At 46.4% G+C, this 23,170-nt stretch overlaps 2 protein-coding genes across 6 annotated transcripts in view; one reads left to right on the top strand and one right to left on the bottom strand.

The window, feature by feature from the left end:
• Nucleotides 1–825: 825 nt before the first annotated feature.
• Nucleotides 826–5,880, bottom strand: TMEM213 (transmembrane protein 213). 2 transcript variants are annotated; one of them, XM_051784744.1, is made up of 3 exons: nt 5,617–5,880; nt 3,366–3,431; nt 826–1,778 (listed from the first exon to the last, which is right to left on the bottom strand). In XM_051784744.1, exons 1-3 carry the CDS (start codon nt 5,690–5,692, stop codon nt 1,609–1,611), a joined length of 312 nt encoding a protein of 103 aa, XP_051640704.1. In that variant the 5' UTR covers nt 5,693–5,880; the 3' UTR covers nt 826–1,608. The 2 variants fall into 2 exon arrangements, with proteins under 2 accessions (XP_051640704.1, XP_051640703.1); XM_051784743.1 differs by having other exon boundaries at nt 3,366–3,434; nt 5,617–5,857.
• A 5,538-nt stretch (nt 5,881–11,418) lies between these two features.
• Nucleotides 11,419–23,170, top strand: part of ATP6V0A4 (ATPase H+ transporting V0 subunit a4) — a 28,402-nt gene continuing 16,650 nt past the window's right edge. Inside the window, exons 1-8 of one of the 4 annotated variants that reach the window (XM_051784691.1) lie at nt 11,419–11,899; nt 13,797–14,008; nt 14,525–14,603; nt 15,414–15,508; nt 16,508–16,633; nt 17,010–17,104; nt 18,116–18,242; nt 18,655–18,737. In XM_051784691.1, the coding sequence (XP_051640651.1) occupies nt 13,892–14,008; nt 14,525–14,603; nt 15,414–15,508; nt 16,508–16,633; nt 17,010–17,104; nt 18,116–18,242; nt 18,655–18,737 (722 nt within the window). In that variant the 5' untranslated portion in view covers nt 11,419–11,899; nt 13,797–13,891. Of the gene's footprint in view, nt 12,027–13,796; nt 14,009–14,524; nt 14,604–15,413; nt 15,509–16,507; nt 16,634–17,009; nt 17,105–18,115; nt 18,243–18,654; nt 18,738–23,170 lie in introns of all 4 variants that reach the window. The other 3 variants (XM_051784688.1, XM_051784689.1, XM_051784687.1) reach the window with 3 other exon arrangements.

Below are 23,170 nucleotides of genomic sequence, written 5' to 3' on the forward strand. Positions count from 1 at the left end.
GTGAACTCACTGCTCTTTACACCTGAGTGTTGATGTTGACTGAGAGCCCTTTTTTCTGTAAGTTTGTAAATACACGAGAGGTTTTTTTGTTGTTTGGTTGTTGGGGTTGTTTTCATTGAAAGAGCTGGCTGGTCCAACACCAAGACTTGTCCTGTGAAAATTATTTTTGTTTTAATTGTTCTGTATTGGAATACTGAGAATTGAACCCTTCCCTTTTAAAACTTACTTTCCCGATACTAGCATCTCTGTTCAGTGTTTCACTTTGAAAGGCTTTTTGGCTTAAGTGATACTAATGATAGGGAAGGGTGTCCTTTCCTCTGTGTCAAACTTGTCACCATTCCTGTTGATGGTGGATAGTTGATAAGGGACAACTGCCCATCACTCTGAAGTGGCACAGAGTTGTCCTGATCAAAGTATCTACTTTGTGCCAGAATCAATGTGAAGAGTCTTAAACTGATGCCTATCTTTTCTCACTGGAGAAGTTACATATTGATGAGCTGGTGGGAGAATATAATGATTTTTAGTAGATATAGATCTCCAGTGGTGCTTTCTTTGGTTTAAAAGTAACTTTTTATGTTTCATTTCAGTTGGTCTCTAGCAAGTTTGCTAATCCGGTGTGGGTCTAGATAGGTTTAACACAGATTTATTATTTTAATAATGGATAGAAACCAAGACTGGTGCAACTGCCCCAAATCAGAGTTTGACTGCAGTAAGGCAGACCCTCCTGCATGAATATGTCTTGTTAGAATCCTGTTTCTAACAATTTGGGTTGAGTAATTCCTTGTCAATATAAGCTTGATCCATATAAACCAGTCAGTGAGACTCTTTCAATCAATAAGTGTTTATTATCACCTTATATAAATAGGAGCAGTTTTGTGCATGAATTGCATATGCTGGTTTAAACCTGCTTGCCATAGTTCAGCTTGGCTTAGTTACTCAGACAGGTGCATGCTGAATAAATACAAGCAACATTCAGTTCCTGCAACACAGTTCACATATAAATGGCACTGGAAAAACTAGTTTTACTTTCAAACCAGCCCAAATGATCCCTAAGTTTCCATAAGAGAGTTTTCCCATGCAACAGTTAATAGACTTTTAAATATTGCGGGTTAGTGAGGGAGAAGGACTCGGTAAAGTCAGTGAATTACATCCTCCTTCTGATGTAACCTGGCCTGTAGCCCAGTAATAGATCTGGTTATGTTGATCCTCCAGAAAATATCTTTATTTGCCCACTTTCTGTTTCAAACCAAAGATCATGCACTGGGTTGTCTTAAGACAACAGGCTATAGACTGGTAACTGGTCCTTCACCTCTCCTTGCTGCTGCTGCTCTCACAGCAAGCATGAGGCGGCTCAGGGAAAAGATTATTTTTTTGCACTGTGGGACATATGTGGTGGCTTGCAAGGACTTGCCTAGTCCACACCTTGGCTGGCAGCTCCAACCTGCCAGGGAGGATGAAGCCTCAGCAGCTGCCCTGCTTAAATCTGGTCTTTTTGACTGAATGTTTCCTTTCTTTTTCAGTTTCTTAGGAAGTGTTTGAAATGCTTTGTCGGTCTGTCTGCACCTCACTGCTCCCAGGTGCTGCTGCCTGCTGGCTTCAGTCCCTGCTTCAGGCCACCAAGTATTTGGGTTCATCAGGCCGGAGTTTCATGATCTTGTCCATGCAGAGCAGGATGAGAGTCAGAAACCAGAGGCTCCAGCCGACGGCCGCTGCAATCCACCCGTAATCGTCCATGCCCGACGGGCAGCACACGGCCGCCTGCGTGCAGAAGTTCACGTCTGGTGGAGAACAAATGAGGTGAGCTGATGGAAGGCCAAGTACACAACAGGTCTCCTTTACTAGAAGGCAGATGAATCGGTGACTTCACTGTCTGCCCTGTGGCCTGTCAGTCCACCTTGGCATCTTTCCCCTAAGCCTGGCTCTTAACCCGGGTGGGTGGCAGTGCTCAGTTCCATCTGCATGTCTTCAGTCAGTCATCCCTGTCTGGCCAAACACCTCAGCAGCTCCTCGTACCACTGTGCCCACCATTATGGAAATCTTTTAATTGGCGTCTCCTCTGTCAGTTTTAGGAATGGCATATGATAGAAGTAGCTAGTTAAAATAAAAAACAAACCTGGGGTAGAGAAACCCTCATGTGGGAGAGTAAGAGGATCCCTGGTAGAGACACCTTCAGCAGGACCTCCAGTAGTTTAGGTACCCAATACCTCTGTCAGCAATAGGGGCAGTGGCAGCTCTCTGCTGGGCTCTTAACTGTGACTTAAGTGTAACAGCTTCAAAACACATCACTATCAGGAGATCCCTGTTTTACATGTTTAAAAATGAAATAACTTTTAACAATTCCATGGGGGGGTTTTTTTGCATCTTTTGCATCTTTTTTTCTGTTTTAATCACTCCAGTTTCCTAAAGGCACTTGAAAGAGTATGCCGTTAGTTGTTTCATTTATACTTCTATTTAAAGGCATCTGCTATACTTTTTCCATTCCAAGAGCACTGTGAAGATACCAGCTCTGTGTCTATATCCTGTGTGGTAATGTGGAAATATCAAAGGGAGCCTGAAGACCATGGTATTTCAACCCCTTGGGCTCGGACAGAAGCTGAGTGTGAAACCCCAGCACCCAGGAATTTACATATATTGTGTGTTGATGTTCACGAATCTTGTTAGCTGTGAAAAGGGAGTGCCTCCTGAGCTTGGTGAAGGGCATCCAGCCTCTTGCACATTTGCAGGAAAAAGGCAGGTGCAGGTGCTGCTCAGCTGCTCTCATTCATGTATGTCAGGGAGGACCATGGTCCTGTGTGTTGGCTTTCAGTGCACACAGTACAACTGTCCTGCGCTGCAGAGAGCAGGAATTCCCATCACAGAGGTATGTCTTGTGTGTGCCCAGAGAAGGGAGAGGGATGCCTGCCCTATATGCCTATGCCATGCTTTCAAGTAACATACCTGTGTTGGTACATGTTCTATAATACAGGAAGTGCAAGACTGTGGGGGATATTTGATGTTTGAGTTGGAGAATGACTCTGGGAGTACTGGTGGGATCTCAAGTTGCTTGGAGCTGGCTCTTTGGGAAAGACCTAAGAGGATAGGGAAAGAGGCACTCTTGGGAATCCATATAGTGCCTACAGGCAGGTGGTGTGGCAGGGAGCTTTGAATTAGCTATCAATTAGTCTGTTCAAATCTATGCGTCTTTCTCAATGTACGTAAGATACTATACCGTGCCAGTGGAGGAGTCTTAGAAGTGCATCCTAGAGGTTCACCCACAACGGTAGGCCTTGACAACAGATAAATCCCTTTCCAGGACAGCCTCTCAGTCACCTGTGTAGACTCATCACCTGACTTTAACGTGGTAGTAATGATTTGTGAAGACTTACTAAGACATGGTGGTTCATACTCAGTTGTGGGCATGGAGCTTCCTGAAACATTGGAGATGGCTTCAGCTGCTGCTAGAAGGAGAAAAGGCAAGCTGGATTAGAAAAGCAATACTGGACATCTAACATGAAAATCTGAAAAATCTGGCCTTGCAGAGGTCTGTAGGATGGAACCAACTTCAAGAAAGGAAGTTCCTGCCCCTAAACATTGCTTCATTAGGGTACACTTTCTTATCCCACCACTTTGAACACAGGCTCCAGAGACCTGCTGTAGCAGCAGCCATAAGGAGGAGGTGGATCACTGTCTTTCTGCCTGAGTGGGACCCTGATGTGAGCTGTTCACTCGGAGCTCAAATTAACCACTGTCCTTTCCTAAACTACAGGGGCAGAACAAGCAAGGACTGAAATGAGAAAGACCATTCAGTGGCATGGGGACATCCATGGCCAGCAGGCTGTACATCTGCCTCCTTTTGTCCTTAGAAAAATCCCAGTAACTCCAGGGTGTGCAGAAGTCAGGCAGAGCCGAGGGCTGAGCCCATCCAGGGAGGCCCTGAGCAGGTCCACCATGGCTCCAGGGGGAAGCTTTGGCTTTGCTGCAGTTCAGAGCATCTGATGCTGCTCTGGCTGGACTCCAGTTTGGACCAGCATGGTAACCATCTCAGGTTGGAAAATACAACATACAGAAATGAGTAACGGCCGGAGAGGGCCAGAAGATTTGATGAAAGTTTTGCCTCTTTATCCTGCTTCCTACTCATAGTCAGAACACACATACACTCTGGCACGACTCTTTGGCTGGTCTCCAGCCCTCCAAGTCTGTCCATGTCATCGGCCAAAGCTTCCTTAGTCTTCCTGAGGAAGACCTGCCCCTCAGCTTCAGTGTGCTCCCTGTAGCACTGTGGGATCAGATGCAAGGACAGCTGCAGGATGCCTGAGTGAGGGAAAAGCATGGGTTGCTGTGGTCCCTGTGCATCAACACCTGTCTGTCCCCTGCTGCATAAGGAAGGGAATCTAAGAAATACCTCTTCCTGTGCTCCCATGAACAGTATACTTCAAATTCAGCTGGGTGGAGCATCCCCTGCACAGACAGATGAAAAATGGCCCGGGGAGACTACAGGGTGAGGGTGTGCTGGTTGTCCACAGACCAGGCAGAAGCTATGAGATAACTGTTTCCAGTCAAACCATCAGTCAGAGCTGATAATTTGGAGTCTGATAGCGAAAATCAGTTTCAGCCTGATTTCAGTGAAGACTGCAAAATAATAGCTCAGGTTTAATTTCAGCTCAGGAAAACAAAACAGAACAAGACCTTTGAGCAAACCTTTGCTTTGAGTTTGGTGTTTTCCAAGTAACAGCAAATAAACTGAGGTCTTATGGGAGATGTCCCTCTGGGGTCACCTTCCATTGCTCAGCTTTGCATTTTGAGCTGATTCACCATCAGCAATACCAGAGCTTTCCTCATGGCTTCTGCCATGCTCAGAGTGGGTCTCTGGGCAGCCTGCTCCAGGGAAGGGTCTGAATACTCCCCAGTCCTCTGTCTGACTCTGTTAGGACGCTTGCTGAATGACCTTGGCCAAGCCCATAATTTGTTTTCTCAGTTAATAAGTACCTTATGGGAGCACTGGGAAGAATCATTGAAACCTGTGTATGATCTGTGGAAGGAAGTGCTGCAGCATGCTGAGCATTGGTTCATATTTATAAATTTTGCAGCCCAAAGAACAGGCTCTCAAAGGTAACCCATCTTTAAACAGCTGGCAGGTCTCATCTGGTGCTGATATACAAATTCAGGCAGGACCCTGGTGGGAAAGGGGCAGCTCACAGGTCTCATTTGCATTTTGGTTTTAGGTAACTTTTATAATTAAGGTGGGACCAAAACCAGATTTTCTGCAAAAAGCACCCAATAAAAGCTAAACCACAGTACATTGAGCCCCTTGGGTGTTACTGCAAATGGTCCTTTCCTCAGCAAGCACAGGAAGACCAAATAACTGTGGTTCCCTATCTCCTTGCCATTCAGTGGAGCAGCCTGCAGCTCATCACATTGACAGTGGATCTGTAAATAGCTGGCAAAAGAGCATCCCTACAGCATGATGACCAATCATGTCCAGTAATTCTCATTAGCATTAATTGATTCCAGCTCTTTACACTCCGTAGGTGAGACAAGGGAGCCTGCCTCATTTTGAAAGAACAAATTACTGTCAGTGGGCAATATATGTGGGGGGAAAGGGCAGGGTATAAAAACTGAAGCATAGAAGAGAAATACCTGCTGAGCAGGAATCCCAGAGCGCAGCAGTGAAGAGGAGCACTGTGGAGGCTGCCCAGGGCTCGAAGTGCTTCATGCCGGGGGTCCAGCTCCCACTCGAGTGTCCACACGGAACAGGTCACTGTCTCTGGCAGCTCTGGTGCAGCAAATCCTTGATAAGCTCAGAGAGCTGGTGTGCAGAGCAGAGGGTGGAGCAAGGGAGCTTCCTGCTGCCAGGACACCTTGAACTTTCCTGCCAAATCCGGGTGAGGAAAGAGAACAACTCTGACCGAAACAGCTTCAGTGGGAGGTGGATACCAGGAGTTGGCCCCTGAAGGTTAAGCTTAAAGTTTTCTCCCTAGGATATGCTGCAGCTGGAGGAAGGAAAGGCCTCCAGAGCCAGCCCTTCCCAGCAGAGTCCCAGGCAGCTTCTGAATCTTCTTTTCGTCCTATGAAGATGGTATAATAGAGCTGGAAAGGAGCAGAGAACTGGGGTAGAGAATTTGTCTCCCTATTTGGCTTTGATTTCGCATGTTTTCTTGCTTGACTTTCCCAGTGATGCTTTTTTGGAAGGGCTGTGTGGAATCCTAAAAAACAGCAGGCTTAGGTCATGCTGGTACAGCAGCTGAGTTAACACAGGATACACAGAGTGTGGGCACATTCCCACCAAGAAATGGGGTGAAACCAGTGGCTTTGTGTAGGCTACTGACAGCTATTGCAGAGTACCAATGGCTTGGGTTGGGATCAGTTCCAGTTTGGGGCCTCTGCACAGGAAGAAGCTGCTGCTGTTCTCACCCTGTGAGCACAGCGGTGTCACTGCCTCCATTGCCATCTGCAAAGTGGTTCTGGAAAAGCTGTTCTTTCTTCTCTGGTGGTTGTGCCACCTCCTCCTTGGGCAAAGCCAGAAGCTGTGCCTTCCCACCAGCAGAGCTCTATCTGCAGACCAAGAGGGCTGCTGGCAAAATGATACCAGCGGAGAGTGAGAACTGTTCAGCAATCATGGTTGAAAAGCCACATTGTTGAAGTGCTGGTGTTGTTTTCCTGGTCTATGAGCAGCACACATTGCTGCTCTTCCCGAGGCTGTTGGCTGTGCTTGTTCCTATCTTCGATGTGATGATGCACTTGTTAGAGAATATTTCAGGCATTTAATCAGGCAGGAAGGCACTGGGAGAAGTGGGCTCCTCAGGGAGCAGGTTGCTGGTGCTCTTCTGCAGTGGTCACTCATGGTTTTGGGTTTAGAATGAAGCTGTCTGGGGCCTGTTCTGGATATGCAGCCAGTCTTGAGACACAGGGGAAGGCACCTTGGGCAGCAATCCTTGTGGGATTGAATTTAATAATTTTCTCTTTTTTTCGTTTCACACTGCTAAAACCCACAGGGAGGGACATGACAGGGTTACCACAGGAATGGCATACAACAGGGGACAGCTGTGCAAAGCCGTGAGGTAGATTTGGTCTCCTTTCATTTAAGAAAAACCTTGGCAGCAAAGCCCTTCTTAGCCCTGCCCAGCATTTCTGTGGGGTGAATCCACTTGTCCACTCTCACCACCAAAAACATTCTGTTCCCACCCAGCTGAAAATATTTCCATGATGCAGCAGGACACAGCAGCTGGAGGTTCCCTCCAGAGAGAGGGCACACTGAGCTGCAGATGAGGGCAGGTCAGCTGAAATGGGCATGTTTACCCACCTTGTCTCCCTGTTTTCATATCAACATGCTGCCAGGGCTGGCAGAGTAAGGGCTGTGCAGGCTGGTCTGTGACAGCCACCTCCTGCTGCTGCCGGGATGCAAGGCCCTGTCCTTCAGCTGACACCGGGGTGGCACAAGGTGTGTCGTGCTCGGCTGGCAGCCAGGCTGGGTGTGCGACCCCAGTCCTGAGTCACGGCAGGAGACTCCAATTGCTCAGAGCTGCTCCAAGTTCACCTATAGGATAATCTTTATCTCTACCTCATTTCAGTGTCTAGATCCTCTTGTAGTGGTTGCTTTTGATTTATCTGAGGGTATTTATCTGAGCTACCTGTTGCATCAAGATTAAACCTCAAGTCTTTACCAGGAAAGGGCCCTCTCCTTTCTTCCAGTTTCACCTTTCCCTCCTGAATTTCTCAACCACAATTCCCCCTGAAAGTTGGTCTGGCAGTTAATTTTGCAAAAGTAATGAATACAGAAGTGTTCTGTGCAGCACAAAATGCTTGAGGGGAAATGAAAAGACAAAACTGCTCTACTATTGCATGAATGATTCAATTTGTAATGAAATGTCTTTTGAATTTTAACTATTAACTAAATGCTCTTTGTCAGCTTGCAGGTAAATGTGCCCATTTCTAAGAGATGCTGAAAATGCATTTGCACAATTAACATAATGTATTTCTTTTCCTTTCCAAAATGTGTTCCCTCTGTGGTTCAGAAAGGGCCTGCTCCAAACTCTCCTGAAGTGGTGAACAGGCTGCACTTGGCTTCAGCGATTTTTGGATTGGATTGGAAATGAAGGCTTTGCTTGATAAGTTCAGACACAATGGGAGCTCTGTAAAATCATCTCCTGACACAAATTTGGATTTGTTTCATTTCTTCTTTGTAACACGTTCATATTTCAGTGCTGTGACTGCCTGAAGAGTGATAAGATGCTCCAAAGCCTTCCCCTAGTTTCTATACTTGTCTCCCTCCATGAGAGTGCCCTGGCACACAGAGCACAACTGCAGCCCCTGCAGAGACAGGGCTTCCTTTCCTCAGGATCCCATTTTCATGCAGTTCTCAAGGCAAGACTCTATTTACTCTAAAATCAGATACTTCCCCAGCTCTCCCCTTGGAGTCTCTTCCACAGTGTGTAGGGCTCCAGGTCAGCTTTTCCTGATGGTTACAAATGAGGCAATACCTACCATTCAGTATATTTTGTGCCACAGAGAGCTTCACAGTTAAGATTCTCTGATGACCGAAGTAATGCCCTTGACATGTCACCACCAGGTGTGGTTCCCAGACAGGTATTACCTTTATCATACACACATACACTCTGTCTCTTTCTCTATATATATTCTGTTTACATAGGCAACATGTTTGTATTTTTTGTTCCAAATGAAATCTGATTGCTGCTGCAATTGTGTTCCATCCCTGCAGTAACCAGCACGATGGCAATTGAGCCATAGCATGGTATTTAACTCAGGGCAAAACACACAGTCCACAAGAGCAGACCAGGTGCATCACCTCTGGGTGTATCAGTGATAGATTTCTGAATGTCACTTGAGGTTGGGATAACTACACCCCAACTCTGGTTTCAGTGTACCTGAGGTGGTGCTATGCTTAGCTGTTATGACAAAAAGGATTTTTGGTAAAAGAGAGCTCAAAAATTAATATCCCATGTAACCACACAAACCCTCTGCACGGCAGAGCTAAGCATGGAGTAGTTACAGGTCTGATCCCAGAGCTACCTACAGCTGCCTGACACTTCCCAGTGCTGCTGAAGGTGATGACAGCCTGGCTGGAGGGGTTGTGTGTTAGGGACCCTCCTGAGTTGTGTGTGGTGGCACACTGAAGCTTCTGATTAGTTGCTGTGTGCAGCCATTGAGGTCATGATGCTAGACACCAAGGTGGTCTGTGCTCTTGGTGGGACCATAGGAGCAGATCTTTCTCCAACAAGTTCTTTGTAGGTAGCAAAATCTCATGGTTCAACTCTAGAAAAGGCATTTGTTGGGGGGACGGGTCTGCCTGTTAGCAACCCCCAGTCTTTGTATTGTGGAGTGAGCTCCCTCCTGTGTGGCCTTTATAAAGCTCAAAAAAGCTTAAGAGTCTTTATAAAAGCCTTAAAATTACTTTTAAACACTCAAAATCATAAACCTGATGCTAATAATGTGTCCATCAGGAAGGGGGTTGATTTTTTGGTGTCTTCATTGATGTGAAAAATAGCTGTCTAAGATAAACAGAGGATTTCTAAAACTTGGCAAATATAGAAAAATATCAAAACCACAAAGGTTTTGCTCTTTAAAGGAAAGAAGGGAAGAGGGGATGTGCTTTCTGCCACAAAAAGGAATACAACTCTAACATTTTGGACAAAAACCCCAACCCTGCCCTTTGTGTTTTCCCGTCCAGGCTGGGATTGCTGTTAGACAAATGTTGAGCCTGTGACCCTGCTGTGACCCCATGCTGTTCCTCTGGAGACCCCAGTGAGGGGGCCCAAGATGAGCCAGGCAGTGCAGGGCTGCCAGAGAAGGGCTGCCTTCAGCTCTCCCGGGCAGAGCAGCCAGCACCAACAATGGGCCCACTGATGGGGCTTCTGCAAGTGGTGCCTCATCATTGGCCCTCATCATCCGATCTGCATTAATGAGATTATTAGAATATAATGTTCTTACTCCCACATGCCAGAGGCATGAAATGGGATATGCTTTCTGCTTCTCTCCTTTCTGCTTCTCACGTGGGAAGAGTGCAGGGGAGGGCAGGAGAAATTCCTTTAACCCTGCTTTCCATGTTTTCTTGCTCCTTGGCTAACAGGACGGAGCGGCCAGCATAGTGCAGCTTGCTTTGGCCATGAAGTGTGTGCTGGGACCTGCTTCTGCTCCCCTAGCCCTGACAGCTTGTAGGGGAGTAGCTGAGTATAACTCTGGGGCTGAGTAAAAGTGAGTAAGAGCAGTAAAGGTGCAAAATGGAAGCAAATCATGATAGCATCAAATGAATCTGGGGGGAAGAATGTGTTCAGAGGTGAGGGGAGTAGCCTGAGAAGCTGTTTCGTTTTGTTGTGTCAAGATACACCAGTTGAGAACTGAGTGATGATTCCTATTATTTAGTATTACTGCATGGGCTGGAAAACAAAGTCCTTTCTTTGCCACAGGAGTTTCTCCACAGCCCTGCATGGTAGTTGTGTGGTCAACAGCAATGACTTCACATCTGCCTTACCAAGAAAATTTCCAATTTCCCAGCAGAAAGCTTTTACTGCCTTTCTTTGGTAGAATTGATAGAGAAAGCAGAACTGACTGTGGGCAGTGGCTGGTATAGGAGGAGCACAGTGCAGCCACAGTGGGTGGGAGCCCAGGGGGCCTCACAATCAGTTCAGCTGGGTGGTTTGCTGAGTAAAGTGCAACTTTTAGGCCCATCTTATAATTTTTAATATCTCCTTTTTGGGTCAAACAGTTTGAGGCAGCTGGATTTGAGCCAGCAGGACCCCTCTCACACTGGCTGACTTTGCCAAGTGGGACTACTCTTTGTTGCTTTTGAGTAGAAACCCCCTGTGCTGGGAAACCCTCTGCTGTTGCTCTCTTTTCAGCAGTGTTCCCTTGGGCAAACTGTACCCTTGGGCTTGTTGGGTCGGGGTTACTGGATACCTCAGAAAGAACAGGCCTGAGAAAGCATTTCTTTAAGGGGTACTTTACAATTTGCATATAGCCATGCATTTTCATTAGCTCTCCTTTTGAGATTAATTTTTTCTTCTGGGTGCTAGATTTACTAGTAACCCAGCCAGCCTTATTCGTCAGGGTGAAACCCTGCCTCCTCTGCCTCAGTGGGAGATAAGACATTGGTTTAAGAAGGGGCCAAATTTCTCTCTGGTGCCTTTGCTTTAGCAGCTGAAGTGGCAAAAAGTCTATAAAGCCACTTTTCCCCCCAGCATTTGTTATTTCAAAGGGTGAGAATCAAGTTCCCTGCCGGTACTGCCCCAGGTCAGCACAGCTCTGCTGACACAGCCCCTGCCCTCCCAGCCCTCTCTTTCCTGTATCGCTCTGCCAGTCCCCCCGCGGCAGGAAAATCATTAATCTCCCATTGTTCCCCTGCCCTTTCCCAGACTGCCTTCAGCGAGGAAAAACCCGCGAGAAACAGCGCAGAAGTTTTCCACCTGCTTGACGACTGATCCTCCACCCAGAGCTTGCAAATGAGCTCTTACGGGTTTTATGGCGCTCCACACGCAGCAGGTTTCGAAGGTTCTCGCCCGTTTTCGGGCGGCCGGGGCGGTGTGAGCCGGCATTGCCCCATTTGTTATTGGTCTCAACAAGCCACAAAACGCCTCGCACTTGTCACAGACTTGACACAGCGGTTGTGACCGAGCCAGACAGCGCTGGGTCTAGTCCACTCGGGGGTTGTTTAGGGATAGAAAGGGTTTCCCTTCTCTGGTCCAGACCAGTTTTGACCTTAAAAGAAGAGGTTTGCCGTGCCCTGTGCGAGACGGGACAGGTGGCCAGGGCGCTCCGCTCGCCGCCCTCCTCGCCCGGCGCGGTGCCCGCGGCGATGCCAGAGCACAGCCCCGCTGTCATCGCCTGACGGACACCCGGCAAACCCAGGGGACAGCTCCCCCCTGCCCGGGGCAGAGGGGCTGACAGAAAGGAGCGTGGTGGCTGAAAGGTAAATCCCAGAGACACCTTCTCCAAAGCAGCTTACGGCACTGGGATCTACCCTGCCCGAAACCCGGTGCGTTTTAATGCGTTTTAATGCAGTGCGGTACTGCTGGGAAACAGCGACCGGGGGAAGTGTGAGTGATTCCTCAATTAACTGTTCTTCTGCCGAAGCGAAAACTTGGGGGGCCGGGGGGGCTAGCGGGGGGAGGTGGTGTTGGTAGAGGCACGGCAGGCAGCAAGTCCTTTTGGGCGAGCCTCCTGCATTTGTAGGAGTGGATAAGGGGTGAACACTGCCTTCCTTGGAGCGGGGCTGGGAAGGGTTTCCAGGCTGGAAAGAGGTTTCTCTTTTTCTTTTTCTCCCCCCCCCCACCCTTCCAAATCAAGATGAAAGTGAGTTTTTGGGGTTTTCACTGGCTGATTACCAAGGAAAAACAGAACCCTGGATTTTGATGGTTGGAAGCATTTTAACGAAGATATTTCTAAATAACTCATTTTTGTTCTTTTAATTCTAAAGGTGTAACATTTTTCTATGCAAGCTAACCGCGGGTTTAGAAATACAAACTGCTTTAAATTATTGTTTCTTCACACTTTTCAGTCTTGAGAAATTAAGATATTTTGATGATCTTCTAAACTTTTTGAAAATGAGATTTACTTAATTGCATGAGTAGTGGGAGACTATTGTAGCTCTTGTCTCTTTTCCCTGTGAAAAATACAGTTTGCTGAAAAATGTCCAAACAATTTAAAATTTATATCCTCACTCAACTTATTGGAGTTGGCACATGGTGTTTTCTTTTAACAAGCTACTAGTTGTCATATATTGTATTTTCAGCATCTTAAATCTTTGAGTGAATGGGTACAGAAAGTAAGACAAGGAAAACTCACAGGACAATTGAGTAAATGCAGATTTGTGACTATGGTGCTGCTGTTAAAAAAGCCTTTAATATCTTGCAAAATGTTTCTTTCGTATTTAAGATAAATCTGTCATATATTATAAAGAAAATTCATAGAATCCACAGTTTTTAAAAAATGCTGAAAGACAAGGTTTATGAAGAGAGAAGGCATTAAAGACAATTCAGTTGCCATCTCTGTCAACAAATAGAAGTGAGGTTGTAAAGGGATTTTGTTTAGCTATTTATAAAATGTAAGCTCGCTACAAAATTAAATGCATGCAAGAAGTGTATCTACTTGCATGTTTTTCTCTGAGAAAGGATAATTACCGTGTTTGTGCATCCTAATTAGTTAATTTTGTGTGAGAACAACCAAAGGCAGTTTGTATGTTCAGGTTACTCTAAGTAAATAATAAGAAGCATAGAGATGAGAGGAACTTTTGTTAATACATGTTATTTCATGTATCTCATTTTGAAAACAGTCCTTTATGGGGAGAAAATTATTTTGAAATCTCAAAGGTTGTTTTAATTTAAACACAATAGTCTGCTCTTCTCATGCCCATATAACATGCTCCAGAGGTGTTTGTGATCTTGCATTCACACTACCAGTGAAAGTGATAAAAACCAGTCAGGCCTCTTTCACTTGTCTAATTGCAAGATGAAATTAATGATTTTTTTTTTTGTCTCTGTGTTTAAGACAGAGAGAAATTCAGTCCTTTACAAGCTCACCATCCAAAATGCAATTAAAGCACTTGAGTGCAGTGGTCTGAAGGGTCTTAGGTCCAGCAGAGGACAGGGGAGGGTATTTTCTCATCATCTGTCACAGGAGACTGGTGACTCCCCTCTTTCCCCGTGGTACACACATACCTTAGCACCTATCACTGCTCTGGTGGGATGAAGCCTCATGTGGGTTCAAGGAGGCTCTTAGGAGGTGAAGAAACCCTTTAGGAGGACATGATGGGCAGCACTGGGTTATCTCCTAGCACTTTGACTCAGTGATTTCCAATGTTCCTGCAGTGCCTGGCACCTTCTGGCACCTCCCCAGGCAAGGAACACTGTGCTGCTGCCACAAAGACTCCCACAGACATCCAAGTCAGAGGAGAGCAGGCAAAATGGCCTCGGTCTTCCGGAGTGAGGAGATGAGCCTGATGCAGCTCTTCCTTCAGGTGGAGGCTGCCTACTGCTGCGTGGCTGAGCTTGGGGAGCTGGGTCTGGTCCAGTTCAGAGATGTGAGTAGTGCCTGGCTGTCATGCTGACATGTGCCCTGTGGTGTGCTTGTCCTTCCCTCAAAGCACTTGGGAAAGGTACATCTGGAGGACGGCCAAAAAGTCCATGGTAAAAACAGGACTTCCCCAAGGCTGATCTGAAAAACAACTATGATGCCGAGAACCTCCCCATCCCTGAGTCTCTCCCCATCCCTGAGTCTCCCCCCATCCAGTGCTCTGCATGCCCTCCACACAACTGTAGAACAATTCCTTCCATCACCAGAAAACAGGAGTTCTCTCGATGGGAGTCCCTCTGTGACTCCTGCTGTCACAGCAAGGTTGTGGGGCAATGAACCTAGTGTAAGGCCACCATGTCCCTGGCCATAAGGAAGCCCCTGGTGTCACCCTGCCACTAGGAGCCTCTCAGATGCAGCGGTGTTTGCCATCTGCACCAAAGGCATTCATTCTTTGCTGATGTTAAAAATGAGCACAGCAGTGTGCAACCTTCAGCCCCAGGCTTGTTTTCCCTCCTGTTTTTAGCTGAATGTGAATGTCAACAGCTTCCAGAGAAAGTTTGTGAATGAAGTGCGAAGGTGCGAATCCTTGGAGAGGATCCTGCGTAAGTAAATGCTTGTCAAATGCAGTCGGCTTCCTGCCAACTGGTGGTGTGGGATTTATTTCTTTAAGTGCTCTCACACTGGGGAGCAGAATTAGTGGCAAAATGGTGATGTTTTCATCTGAGCCCCTGGAAATGTTTTCCATGCGTCAGCTAATTACCACTTCACCCCATATGGGCAATAAATTATTGCCCCTGTTTTGAAAATGGTTAATTGAACTGAAAGGAGGTTAATTAGCTTTTATAAAATCACAAGATAAATCTGGAGCTGGGCAGGAGGCTAATCCAAATAACCTCACTCTTACACCAGTGCACCAGCTGTTGGCACACACACTTCTTGTGGCCCAAGGGATAAGTCCTTAAAACCCCAGCAGCAGAGCTCATGATGCCTGTTGTCCTGTGGACATGTGTCCTGAGAGCTCTACACTCTCCCCACCGCAACGCTGGCGCCCACTGTAGCCACGGTGACTGCACTTGCCATTGTAGGAGCAAGGGAGAGAAACCTGAGCTTTCTGTGTGCCTTACTCACTGCCCCAAATAAAGGGGGCCATGCTACTTGTGGCGGGGCTGAGGGCTGTCCAGGTGGGAGTGGCCACCACGACTTCAGAAGAAACAGCCTCTTCACTGTGAAAGGAGTTGCTGGGTGTAATTTCTTGATGTCTGTATATGGACTGCGATGATGGCCCTTGTATATCATTGCATCTTGTCACACCTCCGTGGGGCACCTCAGTCCTGGCTAAGCAACGAGCTGATGACCACGATGATGAAGCAAAGATGGCTCTGTATTGAGATTTATGTGTCCTTTCCTTGTAGGTTTTCTGGAAAATGAGATGGACAACGATGTTGAGATAGTCAAGCGAGAAAAGTACCCAGAGACCCCCCTGCCTCGGGAGATGATTGATATGGAGGTACAGAATTTGTAATGCACCAAGGAGAGAAGAGGCAGTGCACTGGGATGTCTGTATGATGTGCTCAATAGAGCCCTGCCTTGCAAGGAAGGATCTGGTATCTGAGGCTGGCACAGCTTTCCCTGCCTGAGGAGGTGCTCCCCGAGCTGCTCTCTCAGCTGTTAGGTTAAGGCTGGTCCTACAGGCATGTTCCTAAAGGACCCCACTCTTTTCACCATCCCCTGTGAAACACCCCTCAGGTCCCACATATTAATGGAAATGTATCACTCTCATAGAATGCCCCCATCATCCTGTAGGAGAGAATAAGAATGGTTTGGGTATTTTACCAGGAGAGCTGATGTTAGAACCAGCTTCACTGAATAAAAAACCCAGGATTGTCTGTCCTGGTGGGAGCATGGTTGTGATATAGTAATGCTGGGGCCTGACACAAATATCTGTGCCTTACTTTTTGATGTGCAAGGGATGCTTTATTATAGCCCAGCTGGAATTTAAGTTTACTGACAGGGTAGTTTAAAAATGCTGCACAAGTGGGTGACTAGGAAGAAAAATCATGCTTACCAAGGGCTTCGGCTTCAGCTTCACAAGCAAGCTGGTTTCCTAGTGTGTTCTTGGGCCCACATCCTTACCTAACTTTTGGCCTGTAGACTGACATCCAGCCAGCCTGGGGTCTGAGATGTCCTGTGAGGAACCACAGAGACACTGAGACAGGCTGAGGTACTTACCCAACACACCCACTTACCTGCCTGTGCTTGGGTCAGATGCATCAGAACTCTAATGTCAGAAGAGGACAACACACCCAGTAGGGAATGTTGGCAATGGAAACCTGATGCATTAGCCTTGGTGAATATCTTCCTGCAAAAAGGATTTATCAAAGTGCTCATTGAATATTTCTGCACTCTCCCCTGGAAAAAAATATCTAGTTTGCTATTTGGTATCAGCTTGATAAAGGGGCATTGGTCTGCTTCAGAGTTTTTCTGGATGTGCTTGGACCCTAAACAGGCAGTGCTGGAGAAACTTGAAGCCGAGCTTCTGGAAGCCAACCAGAACCAGCAAACACTGAAGCAGAACTTTCTTGAACTGACAGAGCTCAAACATCTGCTGAAGAAAACCCAGGACTTCTTTGAGGTGAGAGGCCTCTTTGTTCTTCTAGCAGAGATGTGGAAGGTTCTTAAAAGTACTGACACTTTCATTTGATGTATGTCGCTGTTGTTAATTTTCAGTCAAAAACCAGTAAGATACGTTTGCAAAAGCACCTCAGTCACTTTGGAGCCTGCATTGTTCTGTAAGTCAATGGGGCTTAAGAACTTGGCTCCCAGATCTCTTTGAAAATGGCATTTATGCTTTCCAGTTGCTAAGATATAATTTACTTTTATTGTTTTTCCTTTGGTCTAAACCTCTGTGGAAAGATACCTTTAGGGGAAAAAATGTCAGGAGAAAAATGTGAATATAGTTTTCAAACTGGCAATGCTGAACAGTGCTTTTTAAAACTAATGTTTTCCAGGCAGAAACCAATCTGCCGGATGATTTCTTCAGTGAGGACACATCTGGACTGCTGGAGCTGAGAAGCACTCCTGCTGCTGCTGCTGCCAAGCTGGGGTGTGTATTGGTGATGGGCCACAGCTTGGCCAGACTTCCCACCTGTGCTGCATTGCTGTGACATTGGCAGTTTCCTTCAGCTTCTTAGCAGAGGTTGCTCACCAGCCTCTTCAGCATAGCTGTTTCATGAAGTCAAAAGTGTGCCCTCAGAAATTATCATTGAAACTTTGGTCAGGTTATGGGTCAGTGGGACAAATGGACCAATTCCAGTGACCCCTTAGTAGGTATTGACTGAAAATTGTTGTCTTACAGCATCTCACCTGTGACTTTTGGGCTCAAACATCTGGATACTCCAGGCATGGGTGTCTAACCACAGCAAAAAGCCATGGAATTGCACTGGGCTTTGCCAGTGATAGGAAGTTGCTCTAAGAGTAAGAGTTAGGGGAGTTGAAACACCACTGTGTATATTGCTGATGGCAGTTTGGTGGACAGCATAGACTCAAACAGCTTTCCCTTGCACATCAGACAGGTGTGGTGAAACTCACTGCTGTTCTTCCAGGCTGGTGTTTTTAGCTGCTTATGCTGTTAGTTCTGAAATCCTGTTCAACTCCATTATAAGCAGAGATTATGTCTGCAGGGTGTTGGCCTTGGTGGGTGTATACCAACGTGTCATGCTGCACTTCAGAGGTGCAGTCTAATGCTTTCCAGGAAAGGAAAACAGAAGAGAATAAAGACAAAGCACCACTTCAAAATTTCTCTCCTGCCTCTGTCATTCAGGCACTCTCTGTTCATGTGACTTTGAGCATCTACCCATTCCTCCATTTCTGGCCAGAGCTGTCTCTTCTCCTTCAACTGTTGATCTAGGAAAGTCTTTTTTTAAGGAAAGAACAATAGGATAAAATCAGTAAGATGACATAAAAGCCAGGCTTGAGGAAGGAAGTTTTCCTAAAAGTACCTGCAGCAGCAGCAGAACCCAGGCTAGAAAACACGAGACTAAAATTGTGTGCATTACCAAGGTCCTAAAAGGCCTAGGATGGGCTTGTAATTTATTTATCTTGTAACTCTGCTCAGATTCACGGCAGGGGTAATAAGGAGGGAAAGGATGATACCCTTTGAGCGTTTACTGTGGAGAGCCTGCAGGGGAAATATCTACCTGAGGTACACTGAAATGGACACCCCCATGGAGGACCCTGTGACAGTAGGTACCAACCTGGTTTTGCTTTACTCTGCCCTGCATCCATGGCTGTGACCTGCAGAAACCAAACTCATGCCCTGGCCATGCTGCAACACCAGCTGCCTCACCGGAGCTGGGTGTCTGAAGGCAGCCTGTAGAAGAAAAGTGGGAAAGTCTGAGGATGGGAGAAGTTTCTTTGACATTGTTTTCCCCTTTTGCTGCTATCGAGGTGGTTTCTTTTTCCTGCCTGGTTAAGATGTATGTGGGGCCTAGTAGGGTGGCTGTATTATGGGGATCACTGTGGAGATGGACTGTGGCTGTCCTCACCTGGGGTTGGGGGAAAAGAACAACCCAGTGGAGAGGCTGCCAAAAAAATCCCATCAACTTTTCTGTGCAGGACTCTGGGTGCATTAAATTCTGCTTTAATTTGTTGCAGAGAGAAGAGGTGAAGAAGAATGTGTTCATTATCTTTTATCAAGGAGAGCAACTTAAACAAAAAATCAAGAAGATTTGTGACGGGTAAGGCAGGCTGGTGGGCAAGCCGCTATGACTCCCATGGAGGTCTTTACCTGGCAGCCCAGGCTGGCTGAATTTGGAACTAGAGATTAGATCTCCATCTGTCAGCTCTGACACCAGAACCTCCCTTCTCCTTCTCAGCTCTTCTGCCCCTAATCATGAAAGATATCCATCACCTTCGCACTTGGAAATCAAGATCCTAAATTTTACAAAATGACTTACAGCTCTTGGGAGCTTCAGTTGCTAGGTTTTTAATTTGGAACACCTAAAAGGGGACTGTTGTTTAAGGAATACTCAGCACCCTTTTCCTGAAAATCAGGGGCCCTAACTTGGGGACTGGAAACATGGTAATCCCCAACTTGCTCTCAAACCTTCCTGCATTTCTTCATAAAAAAATGATGCTGTAGTTTATTCAACCCTTTCCCAAGGCCTTTGAGCAATATCTGTGTAATCAGAGAAGGAGCCCTGGAGAGAAACGAAAGCTTCATGCAACTTGACTTGTTTCCACCCTGTTAAGCATCTTGAAAAGATAATTCAGGTTGAATATTTTGTTACTCTTTCATAACACTGATGACCGATGGGCTTTGTTGCAGTATAAATCAGATTTGAGGAGAGGATCTCTCTGCTGTCACCAAACCCATTTCAGGTATGGCCCCTTGGCCAAGAAGGGACAGCCTGCAGGCTGTAGAAAGTCACAGGGAGGGGGTGAGCAATTGCTCTTCTCTGACATCTGCACTCAGGGCAGGTCTCTCCTTACATCCTGCCTTTAATCAGAATAAAAACAGGTAGATCTTTCATCCAGCTGGGATAACTGACTGCAGTCCTGTGAAGTGACAGAACCCTGGGGACTATTAGCAATTCCTGCATTAGAAATGGGGCCCTCCAAGATACCTTCTACAGGCAGTGGAGGGCAATCTCTCGTCCTGTGAGAATTCAGCCCTCCTGAGGTGGGCATCTGTCTATAAAGCAATCACAGACAGCTGAGGGAAGACTCCCAGCTCTCAGTCACTGATTTCTGATCCTGAACCTCAGATATGGAGGGAGTTCTGCCATAGCCACTGTGCAGGATCAGTCTGCTCCTGCCAGTGGTCTTTGAGCTTTCAGTGAGTCTCATTCTCCTTCTGGATTACAATTTCCTGCATATCATAGAATCATAGAATGGTTTGGATTGAAAGGGACCTTAAAGATCATCTAGTTCCAACTCCCCTCAAATGGGCAGGGACACCTTCCAGTAGACCATGTTGCTCAAAGCCTCATCCAGCCTGGCCTTGAACACTTCCAGGGATGGGGCATCCAAAACTTCTCTGGGCAACATGTTCCAGTGCCTCACCAACATCATAGTAAAAAATTTCTTCCTAATATCCAGCCTAAACCTACCCTATTTCAGATTAAAGCCACTCCCCCTTGTCCTGTCATTACATGCCCTTGTAAAAAGTCCCTCTGCAGCTTTCCTGTGGGCCTCCTTATGTACTGGAAGGCTGTTATAAGGTCTCCCCAGAGCCTTATCTTCTCCCAGCTGAACAACCCCACAGAGTGCTGCAGGTGCTTCATTTTGGATTATTATTTTTTCCCCTGCAGCATTTTAAATTCCCTGCAGCCAAAACCCCAAGACTGTTTTTCTGGGATGAGAGTAAAAGAACAAGCAATGCAGTGCCTGTCAGCATTTTCATTATTGATTGACTCCAAAATCATCCAGACCGTAGGCACAACCTTCTGCAGTGGAGTGCAGGGGGGAGCAAGGGGCCAGGCAGTGCTGGAAATGTGAGCAGATCCCTGCAGGGGGATCATGACATGATCATTTTTTGGGAACTAGTGTGGATGTGGTAGTAGGCTCATAGAAAGGAACTTAGGCTGGTTTCTCTTGGGCTCTTCTAACTGAAGGAAAACATACCTACCAAAGACAAATTCACAGGATGCCCTTTGCAGTCCTACTGCACTGGGTTTTGTTTGTTGCCAGCTAAGTAGGCTACACTTGAAATCATCCTTTATGTTCCTTCTTCCTTTCAAGTTTTTTGCTTGCTGATATGCACACACATAAAGATGTGTTGCTGAGTGGCAGGTTTCTAAATACATTAATCCTTTTGTGCTCTGTGGGCCATCAGCTGCCCCTGGTACCCAGGCCAAGACATTGTGATCTTGGCCATCTTTTAAGACAGAGTTAACTATACCTAATTCAAATGGCAGTGTCATTCCAGCCCCAGCAGGACATTTCTGCTTAGCACTAAGTCATCATTCATGACAAGTAAATACCCTGCAAAAATCATGGGACTGGTCTTAGCCAGTCTCCTGCAAGGCAGGCTAAGATTTGTTTGCAGAGCTGTGTGCCTCAGGTTACGCTTGTAGTCCCTGCTTGACTCTAATTGGTAACATTAGTCTGCCAATTTCATGAGTATTAAGTCCGTGCACAAATTTATTAGTGAAAGATGTAGAGGGAACAGGGAGGAGGAAAATATAAGAATTTTTCTTTTCCTCCTTTTCTTGCGGCTGCCTCAGTGCTAATGTGAATACTAAACTGGGTTTATCGATGTAAGGATTCCCTGCTGAATTCTCCTGGAGCTTTCAGAGATGTGTGTGCCATTAGGGCAAAGCTGATACTCAGTATGCAAAGTGGCTGTTAAAAGATCAAAGCAGCACTGCTGCAATAACGTTATTGGGAACGGGGGAACTGTACAGCATGGAGGAATAAGCTTTCAAGTTTGATTAAAAATCCTTATTAAAGATGAACTAAGAGCTGGGAAGAATAAGAAGATGGAAATAATTAGGTGGGGTGAATAACCTTTGGAAAGGAATATCAGGTGTTGAGTGAGGAGAAATTCAATTCTGGAAAGGGAAGTTTAGCTGAAGAGCACGTGCTGTCATTACACACAGCTCTGGGCTGATCTCTAGGAAACTGCAGCATGTTTTGTTCAATTTGCAACTGTCCTCACTTGTGTGTGTGCTGGAACTGATTTTGGAGAGCAGGTGGTGAAATATCCTGTGCTCAGACAAAGCCAGAATATGATGCTTATTTGTACACAGAGCCTGAACATTTTTGTCTCTTAAGCAGGGATAGACCCCTATGACCCTATTACACCACCTTTTAATTCAGCTCACGTGCAGAAAGGCAGCCCTTCAGCAACCCTAACTCAGTGTACCTCCATGACAGGATGGTGGAAACACGTTGCCTTAGGTGGGCAGAAGATCCCCACTCTGTAAAGAGGAGGGATCTCTTCCCGCAGATCTGTTGGGCAATATTAAAGTAGCAGGAGTGGCACAAGCACTAGCTATCACTGAACAAACCGAGTAGGAAAAGAAAAGAGGGATCTCTGCTGTTTTAGTTACTGCAGCAGCTCAGCTCAATTCAGGCTTGCAGGTGCAGAGTCTTGCAGCAGTGCACCTTGTGATCTACAAGGTCCTAGGGGGAGCTCAGTGTGCTTGCTGTGGTGCAGGAATTGTCCTCTGGGACTTGTTTTGCAGGCAGGAGAGGTAGCTGTACACTTTTCAGAGAGACATGCAACCAATTTGAAATTGGCTGTACCAGGATCATGCAGTGGCTGTACGACACTGCAGTGTGCTGTACTGGTGCAAGCACCTCTACACCAGGGTGACTTGCAGCTGTACTAGGGAAGGTCATGTTGCATACCATAGATGAAGCAGTGTACAACACCTGCATGAAAGTAAGACTTTCACTCACATGTTAGAATCCCACATTAGTCCTTGTTATACCACACTAAACAAACCCGTTGAATGTCCCAAACAGAACCTTGGGAGGAAGCTTATAAAAGCATTTATACTAGCCTGGCATATCTAAGCTGACAGATACCACTCTCAGGTGTTTAAAAACCTTTACCCGCATCCTTTCCTTGTTCCCAAGCTGTCTAGCCAAACAGGTGAGCCGGAAGCCAAGAGCCAGCCATCCTCCTTCAGTTTTATCTCGGAAATAGTATTTTGTTTGTTTATGCTTGTTTCCTCGCTTGTTTGTTTTACAAGGGTTAATTACTTACGCAGCCTGCCGGCACAAAGGGCACTTGCTTGCAGTGCGGCAGTAGCTCAGCTGGTGCCTTCTCCCAGTGCCTTCGAGAGGGTAGTGCAGAAACAGGGACATGGTATTTTTCCAGCCTCAGTGCAAGAGGGACATCTGTTGGCTACCGTGTTAGCAGGGCTGCCTTTGCCAGGGTGGGCTTTTGTTGGGACTCTTTGCAGTTGAAGCAGCTTGTGGGCATAAAGGGAGGTGCCTACATGTTAGTACTGACCACTGTATGAAATCAGCTACTGTGTGTCACCTGAGACAGGAAGGGTTTTTTCTGCTAGAACAGGTGAAGGGATTTTTATTCTCATGAAGTGATAAGTGTACCCTTTTGGACTTCTCTGTGAGACCAGACACATCTGCATAGTATGTAAGAAGAGTATACTACTTGATCAGGAATGAAGTCCAGTTTCCCTGCCTTTGAGCTGAG

This window comes from Manacus candei, unplaced genomic scaffold (assembly GCF_025592945.1).
Source record: "Manacus candei isolate 608988 ecotype Guabito, Panama unplaced genomic scaffold, ASM2559294v1 h1tg000018l, whole genome shotgun sequence".
In the NCBI taxonomy this organism is placed as follows: domain Eukaryota; kingdom Metazoa; phylum Chordata; class Aves; order Passeriformes; family Pipridae; genus Manacus; species Manacus candei.

What these genes read in the sequence shown, in the direction of transcription:
- TMEM213 (XM_051784743.1), bottom strand. Translation starts at nt 5,692, where the DNA reads ATGAAGCACTTCGAGCCCTGGGCAGCCTCCACAGTGCTCCTCTTCACT. An exon ending in CTGGGATTCCTGCTCAGCAG is followed by an intron (nt 3,435 to 5,616) that starts GTATTTCTCTTC and finishes TCCTTCTAGCAG; the next exon opens with CAGCTGAAGCCATCTCCAAT. An exon ending in GTATGAACCACCATGTCTTA is followed by an intron (nt 1,779 to 3,365) that starts GTAAGTCTTCAC and finishes GTTCTCCACCAG; the next exon opens with ACGTGAACTTCTGCACGCAG.